Source organism: Fringilla coelebs (assembly GCF_963513975.1).
Source record: "Fringilla coelebs genome assembly, chromosome: 2".
Taxonomy (NCBI): domain Eukaryota; kingdom Metazoa; phylum Chordata; class Aves; order Passeriformes; family Fringillidae; genus Fringilla; species Fringilla coelebs.
The window spans coordinates 66,960,382-66,986,069 of NC_140029.1; the positions used below are offsets into that span (position 1 = coordinate 66,960,382).

Here is a 25,688-nt window from a genome sequence, read left to right on the forward strand (position 1 = left end):
CATCTCATTTAAGGTAGTCACTTTAATACTGCCTTACTTATAAGAAAAGAGGCATTTCTGGAGCATGATTCTTCTGACCCATTTATAACACCTGTATTAGGATAAGATGAATTTCAGCAAATTTAACTATTTGCTGAAAACTGGATCAAAGCACTCAATTTTGGGCAATTCTGACAACAGCCATCTGGTTTTAGCCTTTGGGAAGGCTGATACCACTGTGTCAGTTGTTTCCTATTGTGATGGCTTCTGGGGGCATAGCCCACTGTGCTGTGCAAACACACAGAAGCTGACAGCTCCTCCCCAAAGCCCACAGTACATGGGAGGAGCAGTAAAATGGATGAGACAAAAAAGGAAATAAGATGACCCCTGCCCAGATGAAGAGATAAAAAAGTAAGGCTAATAAACCATTTATTTCCCTTTTTTTTAAAACAAAATTTCTTTTATAGGCTTCTCTAATATATATGAATCGCAATTGGTTAAAATTCAGGTTTCTTACAATTTACAGCAATACAACTTTGTATCTCTAATGTCTTCCCCACTTTGGAAGGAGATCATTTCTGCTTAAAGGTCTTCATGAACCTTTAAACCTGTAGTCAGTTTAAGGTCTTTATAAATGTTCTACTCATTAATGCTCAGCCTTTGGAGACAGTCTTCCTGAGAGATTTAAAACCACTTACAGCAAGACTACTTAGTTGAAGGCAGATTTTTTAAATGTTTTTTTTTGAGTCATCAACAGTTCATAGCCTCTTAAAAGTTTCTGTGGAGGAGTACCATGCATCAGCAGGCAGCAGTGGGAGCCTAATGAGGCAGAGGCATAAAGTACATTCAGCATGGTATGTAGACCACTTGTTTTCCTACTAAATAGTCGAGAGAAGATGACTTCAGTTGCTGCCAGTTCTTCAGCATCACCTGTATTAATTATTGTGCTGTTTGCATCCAGAGGTGGCAGAAGCAAATCTCACACCCTGACTGCCTGGAGCCATTCCATGGCACCGCTGCTTGGGTGGCTCAGTCCCATCCTCTTGCCTAGGAAAAGCTGCCCGGGTACGACACAGCAGTGGCTGTAGCATTGCAAGGTGCAGCACGTGCCTGCCCTCCCCATCAGCTGCTATTCCACCAACATGTTTACTCCTCATCAGAATGCTTTGCCGAGCTCAGTCTGAAGGGTAAAGTATCAGAAACATAAAGGGCTACTGTGGTCCAAAGTAGCCTCAGCTGGAGTTGAAGAAATCCCTTCCATGTCTCTAGCAGGTACTGTGTCAAGACTTTCACTGCCCTGAGCAGCCTTGTCCAAGCAGTGCCTGTCTGGAGCAGGGTGTCAGACTTGATGCCATGGTGAGATTGCTTCCAATATACATCATCCTCTGGGTCTCTGTGGAGATTCAGTGATAACTGGTTGCCACAGGAAGAAGCTTTCTGTTAGCAGCACTTTCAAGATGAAACATGTTTCTCCTTAGCTATTTCATATTAGTGTTCCCTCAGCATAAAATCAGCACTCCAAACATCTCTCACTGTAAACATATCTTCACCACACCCCTCTTAAAATGCAGAAAACAAGGCATTTGTGACTGTAACCTTATCTAATCTGCTCTTGTTCTTCCTGACTTACAACACCCACCTTTGTCTATCAGCTCTACAAATGAATCTCACCAGTGACTAAAGAGTTGCACAAACAGCTGGATTTACAGAGGCAGCTCAGGCAAAGACTTTGCTTCTTGACTGCATGGAAACAATTAATAAAAAAGCCTGATCAGTTTAGGAACTTTAATGGGGTATCAAGTATAAGACTAATGTTCTTGGATCAAGACTGCTCTGGTACAACTATAAAATATTTTAGGAATACTTGAGCACTACATGGTACTCAGCAAAGAAAGAAACATTACATCCTCTCTACTATTCACCTCTTCCCCTAGCTCCCCATAACCTAACTTAGTACAAGCAAAATCAAACACACAAAAAAAATCAATGAGTCATAGAATAATTAAACACCATTTTTCAAAGCTGAGAAGTGCTGCCTAAAATGTAGATTTATATCACAAGAAGGCCATGGAGTCATAGGACAAGTGGGTAATGACTTTACTGAAAGAGGGTAGTTTTGGTTAAGATATTAGGCAGAAATTCTTTATTGTGAGGGTGGGGAGACACCGGCACAGGAAAAGCTGTCCCAGAGAAGTTGTAGATGCCCCATCCACAGAATTGTTCAAAGCCAGGTTGGATGGGGCTTTGAGTAACCTGGTCTACAGGAGGGTGTCCCTGCCCATGGCAGGAGGTTGGGACTTGATCATCTTTCAAGGTCACTTCCAACCCAAAATATTTGATGACAGTGATGTCCCAGATGTCTGAGAAGCCAGAAACAAGACTTCCTTGCTCTGGAGAAACCTGGAGAACTGGCTGTTACTTGAACATCTGAACCAAAGCCCTTCTGAGTGACTGGAGACCTCACTGAAGGGGCTGAGGAAATTTTTATAAAGGATTTACAGTTCATGGGTGTTCCAGTAGCCAGAAGTGCACTGAGATGGTGAAGAGACTGAGGAGGAGAAGGGAGCATACAACCAGATAAGCCCAGTGGTCATCGCTGGAGGTATAAGGCAGTACATGCTCAGGCAGCCTCTCAAGGCCTGTTTCAGGAGCAGCCTGAAGTACCACAATCCTTGCTTGGGTTTTTCCTATACACCTGGCCTGGGAGAATGTGCCAGCTTCCTGATTAAGCCATCCAATGTAATGGGGAAAATGTCGTCCCATGTGCTCCAGAGAGTAAGTTGGAAACCACACTTAGAAGATTATCCTCTGCCTTGCCACATGACTAACGAGGAGCTCAGCCTCAGGGCACTGCTCAAGGACACTACAAACACATCCAGTACGGGCTCCTCAGAGAAAGTTGTGCAGTCTGAACAGAAGCTGCACAACTGAAAGATGTGGACTATATATAGAGAGAGCATCTAACCTGGGAATTGCGACAAACCAGCTCATTCCAAGATAAGGTGGGAAATTGCAGTGCCCAAAGGATAACAGTCAGCAGGAACCTTCATGAGGACTCCTGACTATGAAATCAGATTTTTAACAGTACATAAAGATGGACAAGTATGTTTCCCTAAGAGCAACTAAGAGGTCAAGTTACCGTGAAAAAAGAGCTCGACAGAGTTAGTCCCATCTTGCAGATTCTGTGCAAGAGAGATCCTTTGAGACTTGAGACCTATGAATTAAAAAGTTCTCAACCTTGAGGCTCCATTGCAGCCACTGAAACAGGGCTTGTTCCTCATGTCAGCTCCAGGAGTACCTTTCTGCAAGATACAGGAAGCCTGAGTGAGCATTTAGTCTTTGTTCAGTTGAGAGAAATTGCTTTGTGTCTCTAGGACAGACAGATATTCAGATATTTCAGCATGCTGGGGACCAGCACAGAACAGAGCCTTTGGTTTGTACCCATCATGTACCCATAGGAAGCTCCGGAACAGCCAGGAACAGCCACAATCCTGTTACATGTTCACCCCAGGGCTGTCCAGACACCCTGCCCAGGCGTGCCTTACATTACATTGCCATACTGATGCCACATTTCTCTGCCAGGGAGGTGAGGCACATGAGAATCCCAGCAAAAGGACATCTCCACTTGCGCCTGGGCCATGCTTGCAAACTTGGTGCCTGTATAGATAACAAATCTAATTTGCAGGCCATGTCTCTCACACAAGGTAGGCATAACCACTATGTCCTCCAGAATCAGCTACTCTTCCATTACAGTCAATGTGAACATTTGCAGCTAATTGTGAACACATTTTAGACCTTCAGTCATAGTGTTTTTATTATCCATGGATGCTGCTATTTTATATTCTGTGTTAGTATTCAAATAATATTGCATATGGATAGCATAGGGTGAAGTAGCCCAACCAGTTAATAATTTTAAATACAGACCTCATCAGCAAAGAAAAGCTAGAGAAAACATGGTAAAATCTGACCCCTTGCACTTTCACAGTAGTGAATGAGCACGTCATATTCAAAGTGGTTTATTTGATGCTAAAGTGTGTGTTGTCTTATTAATTCACAGTTATGTCCATGAGGAGCTTTGCAAATGAGAGCAAGGGAACAAACATAATGATGAGCAGAGATAATTGCACATTCAGATAAATTTTTTTCACTTACTCAAGCATTTGGAGTTTTTAATTATTTGTAATACTTTTAAAGTACAATTTAAATGTACCACAACCTGCTTTCTGCAGATAAGTCAGTGTTAGCAATTTAAACCTTAATTTCATATCACCTCTGTGATATAAATGAGGTTGAGAAGTGTGACAAGAATGTGAAGAAACAGGCCTTTTTATGTGGATCAATGAAGCCATGAAGTTGCAAAGCTCTATGCAAGGGGCTAAAATGGTGGATTTGAACAAGGACTGTTAACCATGGGGTTGTGCTATGACCTATCAGTCTGGTGAGAAAAGCACTGTGAGTCATCCATAGATTAACAAAAGTCACTCATGTCTATGAATAATTCTGCCCTCTGTTTTCCATCAGAAGCAAAGCAAAACATCTGCACTATCCACAAGTATTACTCATGGTTTGTGACATTCTGTCAACCAGCATAGGTCGCTGTATAAAGAACAATACTTGGGCTCTTGCCTCTGGAGAATGAAAAATCACAGACACAGCTTCAGGAGCGCGAGAGATCCGGGCAGCTCGGAGTCCTCCAACCAGCCCCAGAGTACTCTATTCCATGCCATGTCGTACCAAGAAAGATGGAATGATTGCTAACCAAGGGGACACTTTCCCAAGCATTCCTCCTGCTGCATTTGATTTGAGGCATTCTGAAGACAACACATTTAGTCTGAACAATACACTTTTTAACGCACTCCACTTTCTTTGGCCGGAATTATTCTATTGTAAAAGGGATTATTCACGTCTTGTGTTTTACTGTTAATAAAGATATTTCTGTTTTAAGAGCTTCTTCTCTGGTTGTCTCTCATTCTTCTCTTTTAAAGAGATTGGCTGTAGGTCCCAATATGACCACAAGTGACTTTGGGAAATGGAGCATTTAGAAAGCCTTTATCATACGAATCAGTCTTAGGCAAGAGGAATCAGTAATTGCACTAAGTGAGTAATGGGATGCTTGACACAAGAAAATGTATTGAAAATTAATTCAGCATAAAATCTCCATGTATATGAATTCCTCACTGTCCTGTGATAGATTTCATGATTCAAGAGGATGGTTCAGTTTTCCTTTGGATGAGGACAGCTCTGATCTGACGGGCAGTCAATGAACAGTGATGCTGCCCTGTGACAAAAGCCTTCCCTCTGGACCAGACTGACATTAGTGGAAAAACAGACTTGCAGTTGCACAGTTCTTGAACTGCTCAAGGACAAAGAGAGATATAGTAAGAATATACTCTTAGAGAAGTGTTGTGTTTCCATCTTCCTAAAATTCAGATTTTGTTCTGCGATAACAGAAAGAAAAAGACAGCATAATGGGCCTTAGAGCTACACAGACATTGCTGGCTTGGGAATCCCATCCAATCTTCTGCGTGAACAGGAGAGCACGGCTACCAGCACATCTCCCAGTGTCTGCACCAGCCTGATGGTGGTGCTATCACAGACTACCAAAAATACAGGACAGGTGAGCTGCACTCTACTAAACATCTCTATGCACAGCTTCAGCAACTGACATTTGTTGTGACTTAGACAACTTGTTCAGCACTGTCTTAACAAACATTCCCTGTGCCAATTTTCTGTCCTGAGGGTTTGGGTTTTAAAAAAGTTGAATCAGATCTGTCCACCCAAATGATCTGCTCACCTTTTAAAAGTTGATCATTTAAACCAAAATCAAATACATTATTCTACAATTTTTGCCAATTATGTTTTCACATATATTCTTATACACTGAAAAGTAACCTAATTTTCCTTAAATCTAAAATAACTTTCTATAACAAGACCTTGAAAGACAAAATTTCCTTCTAGTCAGAACTGGTTTTTTTAGCACAGGAAGAAAAATGCAAACAAATTTAACAAAACAAAAAAGAACAGACTTTTTTTTAAAGAAAAAACAAAGATTTTACTCATTCATTGGTCTGGAACTGTTTATACGAAGTTTTTCAAGTTCTTTTTTAAAGAACAATTTGCACAATGCTAAACACAATAAATCCCCACAGAACAAGTTGTATAAATACAAAAAGCAGAGCATGTAAAAATCCATAAGACTAACAAATACTGCTGAAGAGATATTGTTTAGTGGATCAAACTGCTGCAATATAAAAGTAGTACTTGATAATAAGCACCTAACCCATTTGGATAACCTCTACTCAGAAATGTGGCTTAATACAAAACGAGTTTTATAAATAAAACATGGTATTTAACGTTTACATAATATAGTATTTGGATTCTTAACCCAATCTGTGGAGGGATAGAATGTAAGAAAATAAAGATAGTGCAGAAGGTAGTCTCACACCTGAGGACTTGCAGCTGTACTAATCCCCAAAGATTAGGAACAGGCCTGCCCTTAATAGGCCACAGCTGTGTCCAGTAAGAAAACCAGTGCTACAAGAGAGTGGGTTAGCTGGTTGAGGAGAGAGCTGCAGTTTGTTGGTTGTGCTGTGAAGAAGGAGTCAGTACTGCAGGGAGCTGCCCATGAGAAATCACCGAGAAGGTATGGGAGCTTTGCAATAAGATGACAATGCCAATCAATTGCAAGTTCATTTTAATTGGCTGAAAACCTGTGAAGTTGAGCACTGCAGCTGATTAGAGATCTGCTGTCTTAATAAAAGAATTTTAACTATACCTTTTTGAGAAGAAAAAGACTAGATTTTGATTTATTTACTATTATGAGTTAAAAACTTTATAATTTAATTTAAGTCACTTAAAAATTAGTGGTATTCTAATCTGTAATTAAGTTATATTTCACATATAAGTTAGTAATTTCAAATAACTCCATGTAATAAGGTCGAACTCTCAGTTTCATACTTTTTACTGGATACCTTTTAAAGTTTTTTGCCATTTATCACTTTAGGAACTTTTAAGTGCAAATTCTTTTACATGCTATGCACAATGAAGCATTTCAAACCTGCTCAGCTTGCAGGTAATAAAAAGATCACCTACTTGTACTTTTTGGAACTGCTGGATTGACTTCTTGATGGCATGTTCTTTACCTTTAATGCAAGATTCTACAGGACATAAATTTCTCATATCCCTGAGCAATTGCTGTTAGCTGACTCAACTTCAGAACTGTTTCACCATGTCCACAGAAAGTAACTGACTTCCATCAATGATTGTCATCAAAGACTGACTTAACTGTATATGTTTATACAGAAAAATGTTAATTTATTCCAATTTTGGTAGAAAAGGGTGTACAGCTAAACACTGCTACCATACACAAACTTTTATTAACAAATTAAATATTAAAATTAAGGTTTAAAAATAATTGGAAAAGATTTCTCCAGATTTCAAAGGAAGCATCCCCGTAACAGATTGTGCAGCCAGTGCTACATGGAATAAGAGGGTAGCATTGATTACATGAGCTCAACTGGGAATTCTGGAAAAAATCATGGACTGGCCAGAAGGCAAAGATTTTGGAGCACTGCCAGAGAAGGAGACTTGTGCACAAGAAGCACCCCCACACAGCGAGTTACCAGAAGATGAAAAAGGCTATGCCCTATTTAGTGATGGATCCTGCTGTGTGGCAGGAAACAATCAGAGGTGGACAAGTCATTGAGGCTGCTGAAGGAGAAAGCGAGTCAAGCCAGTTTGCAGAGGTGAAAGCCATCTGAACTAGCCAGAGAGTTTGGTGAGTGAGAAAAGTGACTTGCCTCTATCTCTATCCTGACTCCTGGAGGGTGGCTAATGCCCTATGGAGAGGGCTGCAAAAATGGAAGACCAATTGACAATGCAAGGGTAAACCCATCTGGGCTGGGCTGCATGTGCACTGGGGCAGGACATCAGTGCACAGGTCAAAAACATGACTGGAAAGTCATATCAGGGAGATGTTTACATGCCCAAAAACCACTCCACTGAAGAACAGGTAGATAAGGCTGCCAAAACTGAATTAACTTAGGTACACTTGGACTGGGAGTGGAAGGGTGAGCTATTCATAACCTGATGGGGCCATGAAACATCAGCTGCAACAAACACATGTTCTCATCAATGAGGGACTGACGTGACCATGGAGGCCATTGCACAGATCATTCAGGAATGACAAGCATGTGTTGCAATCAACCAAGCCACTGAAGTAAACTTTCCCTGGAATAGAGGGTAGTAGCTGAGTTTCCAGTATGGTGAGGCCTGGCAAACTGGGCCATGCCATGAACATGCCAAATACATGGTACGTACTCACCATGGTAGAGGTAACAACTGGCTGGCTGGCAACATACCCTGTAGAACATTGCCACTGCTCAAGACACCATCTCAGGTCTTGAGAGACACATTTTGTGGCAACACGGTACCCCAGAGAATCAAATCAGACAATGGGACTAACTTGTCAAAATAACCTAATAAACTCTTGGGCAAAAAAACATGGCATTCCTTACCACCTGTAAGATAAGGGGTTGTGTGGTATAACACAATCACACAGACTGCTGAAGACTGTGCTAAAAGAGTATTAGGTAATGGGACGTGGAAGGATTGGAATGTAAATTTAACAGAAGCCACTTGGCTGGTTAACAGCAGATCTGCAAACCACCCTGGTCCTGCCCAAACAAAACCCCTACACACTGGGGGAGGAGATAAGGTCCCCGTACTATACATGGGAAGTGGCTGAGAAAATCGGGGTGGATTTCTCTCCCTATAGGAAAAGGCATTTATAGGATTGTCTTTGCTCAAATACCTGGGTGTACTTGGTGGGTAATGCAGAAGGATGGGGAGTCCTGGTGTGCGCTCCAAGGAGATTTAACCTTAGGGGGAAAATAATTGTGGTGTAAGTTTTATGTTGCAAAAGTAAAACAGCAAAAATGACATGAATTGATGAAGCATGAATTTTGTGAGGAATAAGGAGAGTAGGAGGCACGGGGCCAGCGCTGGTGTCCAATAATTAAGTGCGCTGCTTCTCCTGTCCTGAGCACCCATCTTGATGGAATGCAACCCAAGTCATGGCATGATTTTGGATATCTGAAGGGGTGGAGGATGCTCTTGAGATGGACAAATAATACCTATCTGCAAAAGGACAGGGGATAGCAGTTAATGAAAATTTATAAATCTGTATGTCCAGCCAAAGTCAACACATCACAGCCCCTCTGCTCTGATGAAAACCCCATCTGGTGGACTGCATCCAGCTCTGGAACCCACAACAGAGGAAGGACATCCACCTGTTACAGCAAATCCAGAGACAGGTCACAAGCTGATTAGAGGGATGGAAGACCTCTCCTATGAGGAAAGGCTGAGAGAACTGGGATTGTCCAGCCTGGAAAAGTGACTTCATGGTGACCTAATTGTAGCCTTCTGTTACTTGAAGGGAACCTACAGGAAATATCGGAGAGGGACTTTTTAGAAGGGTATGTAGGAACAGAGTAAGGGGGAATGGGTTCACACTGAGAGTAGAGTTAGATTAGATATTAGGAAAAAATTCTTTACTGTGAGGGTCATCAGGCACTGGAACAGGTAGCTCAGAGAAGTTGGGTATGTATACCCCCTCCCTGGGAAGTGTTCAAGGCAGGGTGGACAGCTCTGAGTAATGTGGTCTTATGAAAGGTGTCCCTGTTCACAGCATGGGAGTTGGAACTTGATGATCTTTTAAGGTCCCTTCCAACTGTTGAGGAACACATCTGGTGCAGGTAGTAGATTTGTAAGCTACAGTTAGAGATGCAGATGAGCTCTGCGTGGGATCGAAGACAGGAGGCAGTGAACTGCCAACTCTTTGTATAACAAAAGGCATGAAGGTGAGTGGCTAGCCAGGTGAATGGACACAGGGACGTGGCAGGAATGGAAGACTCAGAAGGGAAGACTCAGGAGAAGAGCCTTAGATTGTGACGGTATAAAAGCCCAGGAGCTCCTTTGTCTGAGATCCCTCCTCTGAGGCACCAGCCCGGGCTGCTTCTGTGTTACTACACTGTTAAAAAAAACCGCTTTATGGAACAAGGTGCCATAAAGACCTGCGGTCAAACCAGTAAGGAAACCTGGTCTGACTGCAAGCTCGGTGTGCAGGGAGTCAAGTGGGGCACCTGTCAGATCACTGGAGCTACCCACAATGAAGGAGCTTTGGTCCCAGAAGTGGAAGTCTCTGGCACTGGGAGAGTGACTGTCAGAGTCCTGTGAAGGTCAGACTGGGAAGTTTCCATAGCACAACCCAGGCCATTCTATGATTTGCTCACAAGTCTGCAGACTCCCAAGCAGCTCAAAACCTCAAAAGTGCAAATAAGAAACAAATATGTAACAACAGCAACTTCCATTTTTGTTTAAACACTGAGATTCTTTGTATTTATACAAAATACAGATCCTGTCCCTCCTTCAGCACCGGACTCATCTGCAGATCATTGATCTTTCCTCATTACCCAGGTGCTCCTTGAAACTGTTGCTGCCTTTGTTCCAAAGCTTGTTGACTTAACAATTGCTGTTGTTTCTGTAGAAACTGCACTACTTCTGGGCTTCTGAGTAGGGACTGAAAGAGAGAGAAAGTGAACTTTACTTTACAAAACTCCCATACGTTAAATAGCTACCACAGTAATATATTTCCATTACATGAATTTGTACATTACCCACTGCTGTTGCTTAATATCATAAAAACCCTGTAAGTATAGCAAACAGGAGTAATTTATTGACGTACTGGAACCAAAACATCTTTCAGTTGTGCTTCAGTTCTACAGCTGTGCTTCAACCGAGTTAATATCTACATTTCTCACAGCAGATTGCTCAAAATAAATAAAATATTCTGCAGCAAAGCTCATGTGCCTGTCAGAGTTCAAGCATCAGGACTATGCCCATACATATTTTAGTTTTAGGCAGTGCTGTGGAGAGCAGGGAGTTGGACTCAATGATCCTTGTGGGTCCCTTTCAGGTCAAGATACTCTGTGGTTTTCAATGATTTTCCAGAACTTCCCAACATTTCAAAACAGCAGTCCATCCACAGGGGATGACATAAAAAACTCCTCTGCATTCAACCAAAAGACAAAAGAATCTAAAAGTATTTGCATTTGGCTCCTGACTTGAATAGTTGTGGTCTGTAATCCAACTCTGGTTGTTCACTCTCATTCCTGCATGGTGGCAGCACAAGTGATCGTAAGGTAGATGGCAAATCAGGTTGGGAATTACTCCTTCCAAAAATTAATACAGGAAAAGGGTTCTTTTTCAGCTGAATGAATTCCCTACATGCTTGCTCGTTATCCATGGTTACTTCAGTGATATAACCAAAGAGGTACTGCAAGCCAGAGGAGAAAGAGAGAAGCAAGAACCAGATCAAGGAGAATCTGAATTTCAGGAATATTGGCAGGAATCTTGAGTTCTTGAAAACCCTTGACATAATTTGTGCAAAAGCTCAGAAAATCTATTAAAAGAACTTCTGGTTGCTGTACTTCCATTAAAAAATAATGTTTCATTCATAAGATACCTTTCAAATTTAATTAAAAGCCACGTCAATAGAAACAGCTAGGAAAGGGGACAGCAAGCCAGTAAGTGGGGCATGAAGAACAAGAAATAATATGAAAACTACTCTGTAGTTCATTACTTGTTATCCTCATAAAAACTGAAAAGCTATGAATACTCCTCTGAATTTTAGGCACCATCACTAAAAAAGTGCTATAATTGAGAAAGAATTGTCAATAAATACATCTAGGTAGTTGTATACCTAAGACTGATATGACATTTCTTTTAAGGCTTTCCAAATTTCTGAACAACCACTACAGCACTATAATGAGGATTGTTAAATTGCGTTAATTGCACAGGTAACAGAGGAAGACAAACAGTCCCAATAACTTTTGAAGAATAGAGACTGCAAAAACACACAACAAAGAAAGTTGTAGTGAAGAAGCTGAACAAACTGTAGGTACTGAATGATTTCCCTGCACCTGGCTTAACTTGTTAAAGGAGAAACTAGTGTTTAAAAAACTTTAGAAGACATGCCATTTATGCAGTCTGCAAATACTATAAATCACACTGTTTGCTTAGAGTTTACTTTATCAACGCACATATACACAATTTTGATATCATACATCTACAACTTCTAAAACACACCATAGTAAAGCTTACATCAGACCTAAAGTCCATTCATTGTTCTACCTAAAGATTTGGTTGAACAAGCTAAAAACATCTCAGTTAAACTGTAGGCACTATTTACCCTAAAGAAACCATCACATCTGTTACTACCAGAACTTCAGATCATTAAATTCAGTCATAGTATTCTTCACAGAGAGATTGAAGCAGACATCTCCGAAGCATGTTTCAAATTTGAAAATATGCACTTGCAGTGCATGCTTATTAAACTGATTTTCTTTTTTCACAATGGTGACAGGTAAACACTGTTGCATTGTCTTTACTTATTGAATTCAAAACCTCTCAAAAACAAGACTTACCAGCCTCTTTTTATTCAATACTTGTTCTAAAAGAGTAGGTCTTGCTGGCCGATCTCCAATGGATCCTGTTCTCTGCTTTGTGACAGACACTGAACCTTCACCACTATCCTGCAGAAAACAGAAAAAAAACCCAAAAAACAAGGGAGGTCAGAGGATGAACTCTGATACAGTCATACACAGTAAGTCCCAAGAGTAAAAAACATTTGCCTCCTTAATCTGCAGAGCAAAGTAACAGCACAGGAATGGAAATCTCTCTATTCAAGACCTGGCCTCTTCTTTCCACCTCCTTTCACTATTTCACCAGCAACAGTGAAGCAATGCAGCTGCATTAGTTTCTATACCGCAACACTGAACAGGTTACTAGGGCTAGCTAATGGCTTTAATTTATTTGATTGCATTTCTTAAAAATGAGGTAATTCACAACAGGTCAGCCTCCAGCTTAAGGAAATGAATGATATTTACCATTTGTAACTGGGCAGGAATGACAATTATCCTTGTAGTACCAAAACCAAAACATACTTCAGAACACTAAGATGAACATGCCAAAGCCACAGGCATTTTTTTCCCCCTCCAAGTTTATTCTGTTCCCTGTACAATCACCAGTCATCTGAATGAGACATACTAGTACAACATGGCTCTACAATCTGCTCTAAAGGAAATATGAAAGGTTTAGAAAATTTCAACCAATGCCGAATCCTAGGTGTATTACATTCAAAAATTATTGATACTTCCATCTACCTGAAAGGGTTCAAAAGCAGGAACAACAAAAAACCATCCCAGTACCTTTCACTTCTATCCTCTCCACAGAAGTGAAAAATGAAACTTCTACTAGGAGCTTTTACTGAAAATGGCCTCAATAAACATAACTGTAAAAAAAGTAAGTTTAGCACTAAATACCCTGCTTTTTCCTGCAAGTTCAGGCCCTAATTTCCTTACATTCAAAGCAATCTCCACTTGCACAAACTGGGAAAAGAAAACCCACTCTCTTCCAACATGCAGTAATCACTATTTCGTGCTACAGATCAAAAAGTTTTAATCCATCACTACATGAAATGCAGCATTTTTACCCTTCTCCCACCCATACTGTCCCCTTTCCTAAACTAGCACAAGTATTTGTGTAGTCACATCATGAATTGAGCAAGATGAACTATCAGGGAAGGAAGAGAGAAGAGGGAAAGTCATGCTGGTATATAAATCTAGAATTCATTCTCCTCTTGAATAATGTGTGCAGCTTCTCTTATCTCACTGAAATGAGAAGTAGCTACTAGAATTAGAAAAAGCTCACAAAACAGCATGGATGATAACAGTGTGTAACTTTTTCACTGGAAACAAGCATGCCATACCTTTTCAATGTGAGAAGGAAAAAACTTAGAGTAAGTATCACAAACACAAGAGGAACTGTTCTAACGTAAACACTACCTGGCTAACTAGGTTGACACCAACAAGATTCAAAAACAAGGTGAGTATTCACACCAGGTAGCAGACCTGAAAAAACCACCAGAATGTAACAGAGGCTCAGACCTTACAAGGGTTCAACAAAAATCCAAAATACTATATAGAACACTTATCAATTATAGTTACAGAATACATCAGGAAAACCTCAGCAAGTCCTTTGAACTGAAAGAGAAGATGAGAGAATATTCCCTAGCAGCATCATGTACACTTCCCTTTTTTAAATCACCTGCCTCATGGCATTTACAGACATACAGAAGAAGATTCTTTCGTGACACCCAGTATGGTTACTATTATATTTACATGAAGAAAAATGGAAACAGGAAAAGATTTTGGTGGTCAGTTTGCAGTTAGATCAGTTCCCAGTCACACAACTCCAGACACAGCTGTGATGACATAAAAGGGTTGCTTTTAGCAGGAGGTCCAGGTTAAGATTTTTTTTTTTCTTCTGACAATCACTGTTTTGCACCTGCCCCTTTGAGCACAAACCACTCAATGTCTACAAGTGTAAAACTATTTCCCTTTTTCTGTCGAATCTAAATACAAGATCTGAAACACTAACTGTACAAGCAACCATCAGAGAAGTGTGTGGTCCTAGCTGAGTCACAAACTGTAGGAAAAAAAGTATTTAAAAAGTTGAACGTTAACATCAGTTTTCCCACTGATAGTATTTCCCCATTTAAACAACACATGTAAGCTTATGCAGATTAAGTATGAACTAGCAGTGGTCGAAATATTTACCTGCCATTTAATATGAAACAACCAAAAAGCATCTTGAAGAACCTACACAACTGATTTTTGTACACCTGATACCCAACAGCCTTTGTGACTTTAAAACCCCACACTTCAGCACCAGATGAGAAACAGGTCTGACATCTCTCTTAGTCTATACTTTCCTACCACGGGAAAAAAAGCCACGCTGCAAGCAAAGCATCTTCTACGGATATTTCTTTTCTTGGAATCTAGTATAGCTGTGAACTTCTACAATTTACGTCAGAACTGAAAACAAACGGAGTTTGCTCTGGCAAAGAGGAAGAAGAGTGACCTGCAGGACAGCCCTACACTTCTTCCCTTTCCTCTGGCTATGGGACAGATCCCTAGAGACCCCCAGGAAGCCCCAGCTCCGAGGGACCACGCGGCACCCGAGGGTGGCCTGGCCGAGGCCCCGCCGCCCCCCGCCTCACCTCGGCCCGCGGGCCGCCCCCCGCGGCCGCCGCCCCGCCGCCCCCCAGGGCCTGGTCGCTCTTCTTGCGCTTGTACTTGTCCTTGTAGATCTTGTTGCGGTGCCGCTTGCACATCCAGGGCTTGCGCTGCTTCACCACCTGCGTGGTGGTCTCGCTGCAGCCCTCGTACGTGCAGCTCTTGCACTCGCCGCCCGCCGCCGCCTCGCCGCCCGCAGCCCCCGGCACCGCCGCCTCCTCCTCCTCCAACTCCTCCAGGCTGGCCGTGCTCTCGCCGCCCGCCGCCTCGACCTCCTCCTCCCCCACCTCGATCTCGCCGGGGGCCCCCAGCTCGTAGAACACCATGAGGCCGCCGCTAGCGGAGGGCGGCAGCTGCGGGTCGGCGCTCGGCTGCAGCACCACCCCCGCCGCCCCGGCCGCCGCCTCCTCGCCGCCGCCCGGCTGCATCACGAGCAGCGTCAGCTGCTGCTGCTGCGGCGGCGACGAGGAGGAGGAGGAAGAGGCGGAGGAGGCGGGAGCGGCGGCGGGGCTGCCCTGCAGGGCGGCGGTGCTCGGCCCGGCCCGGCCCGGCCCGGCCGGTCCCTGAGCGCGCCCCTCTCGCGCCGCTCTCGCACCGATCCCGCGCGCAGGCGCCGCGCGCACGGCGCACGCGCCCCGGCCGCGGTCAGGGGCGGGGCCCCGGTAATGGCGGCGCCGCCCCCAGGGCAGTGTGGGGGAATTTGCGTCGAGGTTGTAGCGGCGCCCAGGGTGTGAAGCGCTTGCGGCCGTGTTAGATCCCCCAGGGTGGTTTGGCCCCGGGTGGTATATGCTCGTGATCGAAAGGAGCGATGGAAGTCCGCGGGTCTGCAAGCAGTCAGAAAGTTATCCTAGTATATTGCGCGCTTGGCGTGGGAATTGGTTTGTTAGCCCGTGACCTGCTGTGTAAGCACACGGCAGTGTGTTTGGATATAGGGGCAGGGTGAAAGGAAAGAGCGAAACGATGAATTAGAGGGGGTGAGGGGCCAGAGAGAGGAAGAGAAAATTAAGAAGGGGTAGAAAAGATAAAAAAGATGTGCTGCCTAGGTTTGGAGGGGGGGGCTACCTTTTCATGGACAGGTTTCTCGCTTAATATGCAAATTAATTATCGTTCGCAGTCTGTTCTTTCAGATCTTTTGGGAAATAGAGAGCTTTGTGATAAACGACAATCACTTGTTTTTAAAATGTTAAAAGTTTAATAGTAATAAAATGGCTATAAAAATAGCAATATAATTAGAGTAATAAAAATTTGGACAATTAGGATTAGGACAGTATGAGACAATAAAAACAAAGAGTTACGGACAGTCCGGGTACCTCTTTCTGGGCAAAATAAACCTGTAAAAGGACACACGTTAACAGAGGATTAACCCTTAAAAGCAACAGACAGTTGCATGTTCATACATCTCATACATGATGCATAAAATCCTTCAAACAAAGGATTCTGTCTGGTCAGCGACAACTTCTTCCTCTGAATCGTAACGGTGTCTTCAGTACTGAGTGAGACAGGAAAAATTCAATAAGAGAGCAATAAATTATTCTTCTCTGAAAGATTTAGGTGTCCTCTGGTTGCTATTTCGGTGCGAGTCCTCTCTTTAAAAAAAGTATCTTACATAGCATAGTTTCTATTTTAACATTTTGTTATAACCTAAAACTATATTTAACACACTACTTAAGAAAATTAATACAGCATAACTTTCTAACATAACATATATAATAATCTCTTTAATATTTGCAAAAAGCCAATCATAAAATAGGCATTTTTCACAGCTTCAAGGAACTTTGATGGTCTTGATCTCCTCCCACAGCCCATGCCCACATCTTACCCCAATTCCCGTGCTTCTGTGATACTGTGTTGAACTCATCTCCGGGAACTACAACAAGGCTGTTAGTCCAGGAAAAGCGCCGCCCTCCCTCCACCTGGCCTCTGTCTCCAGCCACATCTTGTTCTTTCTCACAGAGCATTAACACCAGCAATCCTCGTCTGTTAGTGCAAACAATCCTTGGGTGGCTCCATTGCTATCCAGCTATCGTTTTTGAGGCATACACATTATCTCATCATCTTCTGGGATTCTATGTCCTGTCAGCCTGCTCAGCCCCCTGTCCTGCTGTGGTCTTGTGGTGGCTGCCCAGACCCAAGCTTTCCTGCTGCTGATCTTCACAAGTGCTCTACTTGTATCCTTGCTCTTCATCCACTGTCGCTTGAGAGTGCAGATACAGGGATGCAGTTTGGCTTCTCCCACTTAGCCTCCTTGTTGCCTCTAGTGACAGCCCATGTGGCCATCAGCATGCTGCTCCTTGCCCTTTCTTCCTTTGGATATCAATTCTCTCCTTGGGTTACTTCTGCATGGCTGCAAAGTCCCACTGACCTCCATCTCCTTCATCACCTGCTCTTGGCCCCTCTTTATTTGTCTTACCTCCTTACTTTCCATGGGTTCTTGCTTTTCTCACTGCACACAGCAGTCCATCCCACATTAAAGAACGCTGCTGACTCCATTTATTCCCTGGCAATTACCGCAGCTCCCTTTTCCTGTCACTAAGATAAATGATTATGCAGTTCGCAGTTGTAGCCATTCTGTTTCACCCTCAATCTTGTCATAATACATTTCTCTCTCATTTGTCAAAATAGGTAATGATGGTATAGTCCTTGAAAAATTGCAGTGAACTGAGTAACTCTGTCCTCATTGCCTTTCACCAAGCAGTCATGGGCGAGATGACCTCCAGCTCCAGAGTTTCAACAGGAATTACAGACTATTTTTGTCAGTGAAGACTTACTTTCCCCACATCTGCTTCAGTGTCTTCTCTGTTACAGCTATGCTAGAACAACTTGCCAGAAGCTTTCTTTAGGACTCAGCCTTGATCTGTGTCAGTAGTGAAAAATACAAAAATTACATGTAGCCTTGTTTTCCTCCTGCTTCTTAACTATTTTGATGTCATCACAAAATGTTTGGAATTTTTTTTCACATTATAGGCCCATTGAAATAGTTTTAGTTTATTTCTTTTGCTTTGAATGTATCTTGAAAGAATGTCTTCCTAAAATTCTAAGTTCTCCTGACATTAATCAAAATAAAAATCCAAAGTAATAATGAATCAAAATAAATCACATTTTTCTCCAGCCACACTCCCTGCATGTATACACATGATAACTAATTAAAAGAAATAGGAACCTGATAACCTTTAATTCTAGGAAGAAGAGTTGTTTGGGCCCTTCATCCACTTCTCTGGAACCCCACTGAGACAGCAGGGTTTGGCATGGGCCAGTCTGACCAGCAGACCAAAGCAGTTAAAGACTACATGAGAAAATTATTCATGGAGTTAAGGTTTCCAAACAAATGCTCTGCTGAAAACTCCCTCTCTTGTAGAATAAGTTGAATTCTACCTCAGACACTCTGGTAACATATGGGGATTTCCTTGGAGACTATGCCTGGAAGCATACTTCAACTCCATGGTTCTCATTTTCCTCTTCTGAAGAAAAAAGAGCAACAAAAAGTCACCGATAACTAACAGTTCATTACAAAGATATGGAAGGGGTTAATTAATTAGAAAATGGATTTATATGATATTTACTGAGTCTCTCACTGTACTGGAATGTTAAGTATTATCCATTTTTTTTAACCCAGAAGCTTATAATCTGCTTGCTTGAGGGCACAGAAACATACACAGGTAGTAAATTGGTGACAGCTAACAAAGCAAGTCCTTAAAAAGCTGACACTGGTGTTCTCTTCTTCTTTTCTGCCTGGTTTGCTCAGAAAAGAGAAACACTCCAGTGGAAAAGAAATCAAAAAAAGTAGTTGTTTCCTTGGGATGCACTTCTGTAAATCTGTCTGCTGGAGAAGGAAGGTCACATTTGGAAAATTTTATCACCAGTCTGTCCATCATTGCTATCCAGTCAGGTGCAGTCACATCACGGTTTGTATTCCCAGGTGCAATTAAAAGGAGAGGACAAATACAATTATTGAAATGTAGTAAGTTCATTTACTGAAATCTAATAAGTTCATTTGTCCTCAGACTGATATCTCTAAATAAATATTTAAATGGATTCTCTGATTTTCCACTGTCTCTTCTTTTGTGTTTGTGAAATAGTTCATTTTAATGTTCTAGATGCCTGTGTTAGTTCTTACCATCCAGTTCTTAATTGTCTTGGAAACAACATGTTTGAAAAAACAGATACCAGTTAAGATTCAGAGAGGCAATAATCATTGAAGCTGATTTGTCCTGCTTACAAACCAAGACAGTATTAATGATTATAGCTGAAGTAATATTTTCAAATTGTTAAAGTTGCTTTAGCACTCTTCTATAAGGGATTATATGAATTTTGTTCAGTTAATATCTGTGTGTCTATATCTCTATCTATCTATCTATCTATCTATCTATCTATCTATCTATCTATCTATCTATCACACAAAAATGCATTTGCCTTTGTCACATGCTGGAAGAGCACAGGCCATACTAAGAACTTCTGTGAGACATAGAACTCTGAAATTCTTACATCCAATGTTTTTATATCCCTATAAATATAATCTAAATGCAAAGTATCTTGTAACCTTATTGCTACTGGTTATTTGTCATAAAATTAACAGCTTGAGTCGAGGAGAGCATTTGGGCTTTTAAAACAGAAATGAATGGTACTTGAAAGATAAACAGGAATGAATGAAGACTGCTGGAGGGAGCTGAGAACTAGTAGTTTTTAAAATACATCTCTTTAGAAACACATCGTTTGATGGGGGAATCCAAATGCAAGTATATAGTCAAGAGATATTTTTCTGCTTTGTTGTACCTTGTACTGCTTAGCCAGCTCCCCATTTATTCTTCCTGCTTGCTCTTGATGTTCAAGCCAAATTGAACAGTGATATAGTCATGGAAAGATTCAAAAGCTCAGCAGTCTGAATACAAATCTGCCCTCAAAGGAAGGTGATGTGCAGAGTGATCAATGTGCTCACTCATTCAAATGCCCAGGTTCCAGTGAGTGCTGGAATCTTACCAAAAATAGCAAAGCAAAGGAGTTTAAGCTACTGTAATCCATCTGTTAAAGCTTGTTTTTCAGATAAGTGTACAAAAATTTGATGCCAATTTAATCAAATCTTATAAACATCTCTCTTTGCACTGTTCAAGTATACAAAATGAGTGTTATCAGAAACTCATTAAGCTTTATGAATTACAGACATTCATTTTTGCAATCATAGAAATAAAAACCCGAACTAAACGGAAGTTTGGTTTGCATTATGATATGTATTCTGGTTTTAGTATATGTGTGACAAAAATGGCCATGGCCATTAGAAATAGGTTTCCTTCCCCATGCCCCTCTCATTTTGCGTGGTTACCTTTGTCCCATGACAACAGGTAAATTAAATAGGTATGCTGAAAGAAAATCTCCCCTTCCATATATTTACACATAATTTGACATAAATAAATCAGCTTTTTAATAAAGTTAAGATGTACACAAGATAGTAAAATTTTTAAATAAAATTTTTAATAGCATTTTTAGTAAAATTAAGATTTACAAGATAGTAAAACCAATCAAAAACAGACATGAATAAAAATGTGCAGGACAGGCATTAGACTATACCTCAAACCTCACACTGGACAGTTAGCCCCTGTTCTCTCCACAGCTTTAGTTACTGGAACATTACTAATTTTCAAAATGATGTTTCTTTGATGTCCTTTTAAATTTCTGAAGTAAAACTTAACTGCAGGCCATTTTGTTAGTCTAGGTGATTTCTATTCACAATTAAGGGATTATGTTTACTGCTTTTAGCCTCTGGGTAGGGTCAGTGTCATTCTGGATGTTGTTCTCCCATGCAGAGCCAACATCCTTGGACGTGTTGTGAGCTGTCTCCTAGTCAATCTGAGTTGTTATATATGCCTTCATTGTATGGAACAGTGAATACCTTGGCAGAAGTCAGCATTGCTAATTCTAATTATTATTGTTTCACAGGTTGATTCCCTCTCAGTCTAAATAATTGAATTCAGGCCTACTTTAAAATAATATTTCTCTCCTTATAGCCAAGAAACCATGAATAAGAGAAAATTGCTTACTCTAAAAAAAGTAGGTATAGTCACTATGGTTAATAAAGCAATAAATATAAAAATTGGGATAAATTTGAAAAAATGAAAAAAGAAAGGCAGTGAGCTGAGTTTTAGACTATGGAACATTGTCCTTCGGTAGAAGTAGGGAGAGCCTTGCTTATTAAGAAAGTTAAAACTAGATGGAAGCAAAGCTCTAGATAAGGGAAGCAATCCTCTCCTGGCAGGGAAATATGTGATTAGCTGCTCTGTCCATTGCCAACAACTGTGACTGCCAAACACAAGCAACTCGTACCTGTGTCTGAATGCCAGCATCTTTTCCTTCTTATCTTGTAACGACTGATAACATTGATCACGTGTTCTGGCCTTCATGCTGACGTTCATAGAATCACAGAACAGTTTGTGTTGGAAGGGACCTTACAGATCATCTAGTTCTAACTTCCTGCCATGGACAGAGGCACCTTCCTCTAGACCAGGTTTCTCAAAACCCCACGCAGTCTTGGCCTTTAATGCTTCCAGGGACAGGGCATCCACAAGTTCTCTGGGCAACCTGTGCCAGAATCTCACCACCTTTATGTTGGGAACCCCAGAGCTGGATGTAGCACTTTAGGTGAGGTCCCACAAGAGTGGAGTAGAGGGGCGGAATTCCCTCCTTTGACCTGATGGCCAACCACCTTTTGGTGCAACTGAGGATGTGATTGACTTTCTGTGAGTAAACACTGCCAGGTCCTGTTGAGCTTCTCACCAGGGACTCTGTTTCATGATGTAAGGGAGTCACACCTTGGGGTCACTCACCAACTTATTCACAATTTATCACTTTAATAATTTATCACTTTAATCAAACAGTGAACTATCTTCTGTATAGTGGTCACAAGCATGTTTTGCATGTCATTTCAAGCAAAAGTTGGAATATTTATTTCTGGCATAGTTATTTGGACAGCAAAATTTATATTTTCTCACATTTCTCACATATAAGTATAATCAAAGGTGTCTTAGTTTTTCTGAAAGATGTATTTCACACTTGAGAATCCCCTTAGTGAAAAGGGTGCCTCTAACCTATTAACAGGAACTTCCTTCTTGAACTAAAGCTATTTTTGCACCTTTTTCTGGCATTTTGTTGAAGATGTGAAATAGCAACTTCGTCCCTTCTTTTTCCCAGTCATGGAGGCTTTTCTGTTTTTTTTTTCAATATCAAGTGTGTCGGTGGCGGGGGGGGGAGGTGTTATTTGATTTGCTCTGTTTAAGCAACAGTTCTTTAAAGAGCAAGAGAATCATAGTCACTTTGTCTTCTTTGTACTGCAGTGAAGTAGAGGGTAGCCACAAACGGAAGGGCAGAGACATAGAGTGTTCCTGGCACAGGGAAGTCAAGATGCCCTGGTTTATGAAATTGCATAGTAACAACTGTCAGTAAATAAGATTTGTTGGCTCATCATTTATATGCTTTCCTAGCCCACTCTCTTTTTCCTTTACAGTAAGTCAGGGAGAAAGTAGTCCAGTTCATGGAATGTCAAATCTTTTGTTGTATTCTGCTCAATGACTTATACCTGTTCTCCTTGAAATTCTTGACAAATACAGGTACCAAGGAAGGTCATATGTAGGGACTTTATTATGATCAGATTTACAGTATCAGAGACTGAAAGGAATTAATTTTTGCACAATAGAAGGGAAGGAGTTATCACTGTACAGGACTGAAGCCTGGCTTGATCCTCAGTAAATGGTGTAGCTGTGCCTAAGAAGCTGTTTATTCTCTCCTTTCTCCAACTGACATTACAAGACTTTATTTATGTACAGGAATAACATTTTCTAGACAAGTGTGCTGTCTTTGTGCTATGTGCATACAGCTATTCTGCCTTTCATCTTGGCAAACAAGAGCATGTTTGTCTGAATGCTGGCCCTGAAGCATCCATGATCAACAGCCTGTTGGAATGCCCTTGGGGACCCAGCTGTTTTCAAAGCCCTTCTATTAAAGATGGATGTTAAAACATTTTGTAGGACTCAGGACCCAGACTTCACCCTACATCAAGCTGGTTCCAAGTACAGGAGCCTGAAACCAGTTTTCAGGAAGCTCAGAAGAGATTTATTAAGAGGCCATTAGCACATGCCTTAGTGATTAGCTTGTATCTTCTAATTACAATTGCCTTTATCCTTTTTCTCTTGCAGAGATTTGGGACAGTTCCTTGATTAGTTACCAGATGCCCTGGGACTGCTACTTCACATGAAACATTTTTCTCAAACCCTGAATTTCTTGGTCCTGTCATGCATCATCCCCTCAAGCATTCGTATTGATCTACAGTTATTTTTGCATTGCAGTACATATATTGAGAAACAGATACGTGATGCATGTATTTCTGGAGGCGTGTTACACACTTGTACTTAAGCATCAAAATTTCTAGGCAAAAGAGCTCTTCCATGTATTTTTACAGAAGGTTGTTGTGTAACCCCAAAGTCCCTGGTGTCACCATTTGGCTGAGACACATCTGTTTCTCTATAATTTTTTATGCATTCCTGCCAGAAGGATAAACGTTGTAATCCACAGGCTGAACTTTTCCCAATTGGGGTCAACTGCTAGTATTATTCAGGAGACACTTGGACCTTGTCCAGATCCTGGTTATTGTTTTAGAAGTAGCTACTGGCATACAGAAAAATGGAAGTTAGTTTGGTCTCTGCAGACTTAATAGCTATGCTGAGAAATGTTACTGGTTGCATATTCTGGTACAGGAATGTTAGTGAAGATTATGTCCCTTTGTACATTGGGGATGATTGACTTCAGATACAGAATTTTTCCAAGAAGAGGCAGATGTTCATGGAGCTTTGTAAAGAAGTTGCTGTGTTATAGCACGCAGAGGAGACAATCTCCTTAAAGAAGCAGGGCAGAATTTTCCCTTTGAACTATGCCACCCTAGCTGCTGTAGATTTTCTGTAATTCTGTTCAGTACAGGAAAATCAAAGTGCTGGGGCTGCAGTGATGGAATTCTTTGTAATTTTTTTTTATGAGTCGACAATAGATAATAAATATTATCAATGGTATGGAGTAACTTGCGGAAAGGTAGGATTCTTCACCCAAGGGCCTCAACTAATGTCCTAGAGGAGAAAATGTTGAGTCTGCAAGTCTGTCTTAGAAAGCAGAGAGATTCATGGATAACTGTGTGGGAAACATGGGAAAAGTGCTGAGGGTTCTTGGCATATTAAACATTGAGAGAAGTAAGGACAAGTCCTCCATGAGGACTTTGTATGTGTAACTGTGAAGCTGTTTTTGTGTTCTAAATAGATGGCAACTTGTAGGCTTATTGAATTGTTAGCATTCAACATTATTTTTTGCATTTTGTGAACAGTCTCATAGTGGTCTGTGCCACACAACCTGTTGAATAGTGTTTGGAAGGGAAAAGTGTGCAACCTAGACATTTCTGTCCTCTGCTCTCAATTTCCTAGACTTGTGCATCCTATATAGAGCTGAGCATTTAAACTACTGAAAGCAGAGTAGGAAGCATAAAATGCAATTTGAATATTCTCAAACCATTAAAACATTTTATTTAGTTCCCCATATATTGACATAAAGATAATTATGACTTATCCTCCTTTCAACAGAGTATTTTACATTAAAAATTGTCACCACTTCTAAATGTTCCTCTTTATATCGCAACTGTTGAACATTTCTTTGTAATAAAGAAAATGGTTCCCATGGTATTATTTTCTTATTATAATTTACTTGTCACACAGCAGCTTAGTGAAGACAGTCTTATTCCAAGTAATTTTTAAAAGTTGACTAAGAACCAGGTAATTCCTGCTCAACTGCTTTTTCTCAATAAAGAATTATAATTCATGCATTGAAGTGTGTAAAAGTCTGAAAGCTGTAAATTCATTCCTCTTTGCATCTCTTTAGCACTGTCACTTGATCAAGAGTTTTCTCTTTATTTTTTATACTGAAATGAGGGGGACCAGTAGTTTCGGACCAGTGCTCTGAGGATAAAACTAATTGATATTCTGCAGTATAAGGAGTACACAGATGCAGATTTTGGACTTGATTAGTGGTGGTGAAAAATGCCAGTGCTGTGTTTTAAATAACAAACACAAGTTGGAAGTTTAAATCATTGTGCTTCCCTGAAACTGCCTGTATTCTAAAAGACTTGTAGATGCAGAGAATCTAGATGTTACATTCTGCCCTTTTTTCTCTTTTAAATAGGCACTACTGATTTGACTGTTTTCCAAACAGTATGAATAAAGTGAGAATATGTCTACATATACTTGTTCACTGCCTAGTGCCTAATGGCTAATTGCAAAATCCAGCTCTGATTTAAAGCCTTAACAGCCATGCTGAAATCAGTAAGAACAAAGCCAACCCCGCCAATTCCCACACAATTGTACAAATACCACTCAAAGCAGAATTTGGACCTAAAGCTCTTTAATTGTTGACAATTCTTCTACAACTCAAGCCTTACTCAAAAGGAAATCACAATACCTTTAATTACTCAGGCAATGTCTGGAAGATCCATCTTTCTTGTGGAAAAAAAAAGAAAGAATAAACCAAAAACAAGTCACCACTCCTGACTGCAGTGGG

General features: G+C 41.0%; 1 protein-coding gene across 1 annotated transcript; it reads right to left on the reverse strand.

The window, feature by feature from the left end:
* Nucleotides 1-10,095: 10,095 nt before the first annotated feature.
* Nucleotides 10,096-15,685, reverse strand: RFXAP (regulatory factor X associated protein). Its single transcript, XM_084226288.1, has 3 exons — nt 15,101-15,685; nt 12,465-12,572; nt 10,096-10,558 (listed from the first exon to the last, which is right to left on the reverse strand). Exons 1-3 carry the CDS (start codon nt 15,542-15,544, stop codon nt 10,448-10,450), a joined length of 663 nt encoding a protein of 220 aa, XP_084082414.1. The 5' UTR covers nt 15,545-15,685; the 3' UTR covers nt 10,096-10,447.
* Between the last annotated feature and the right edge of the window lie 10,003 nt (nt 15,686-25,688).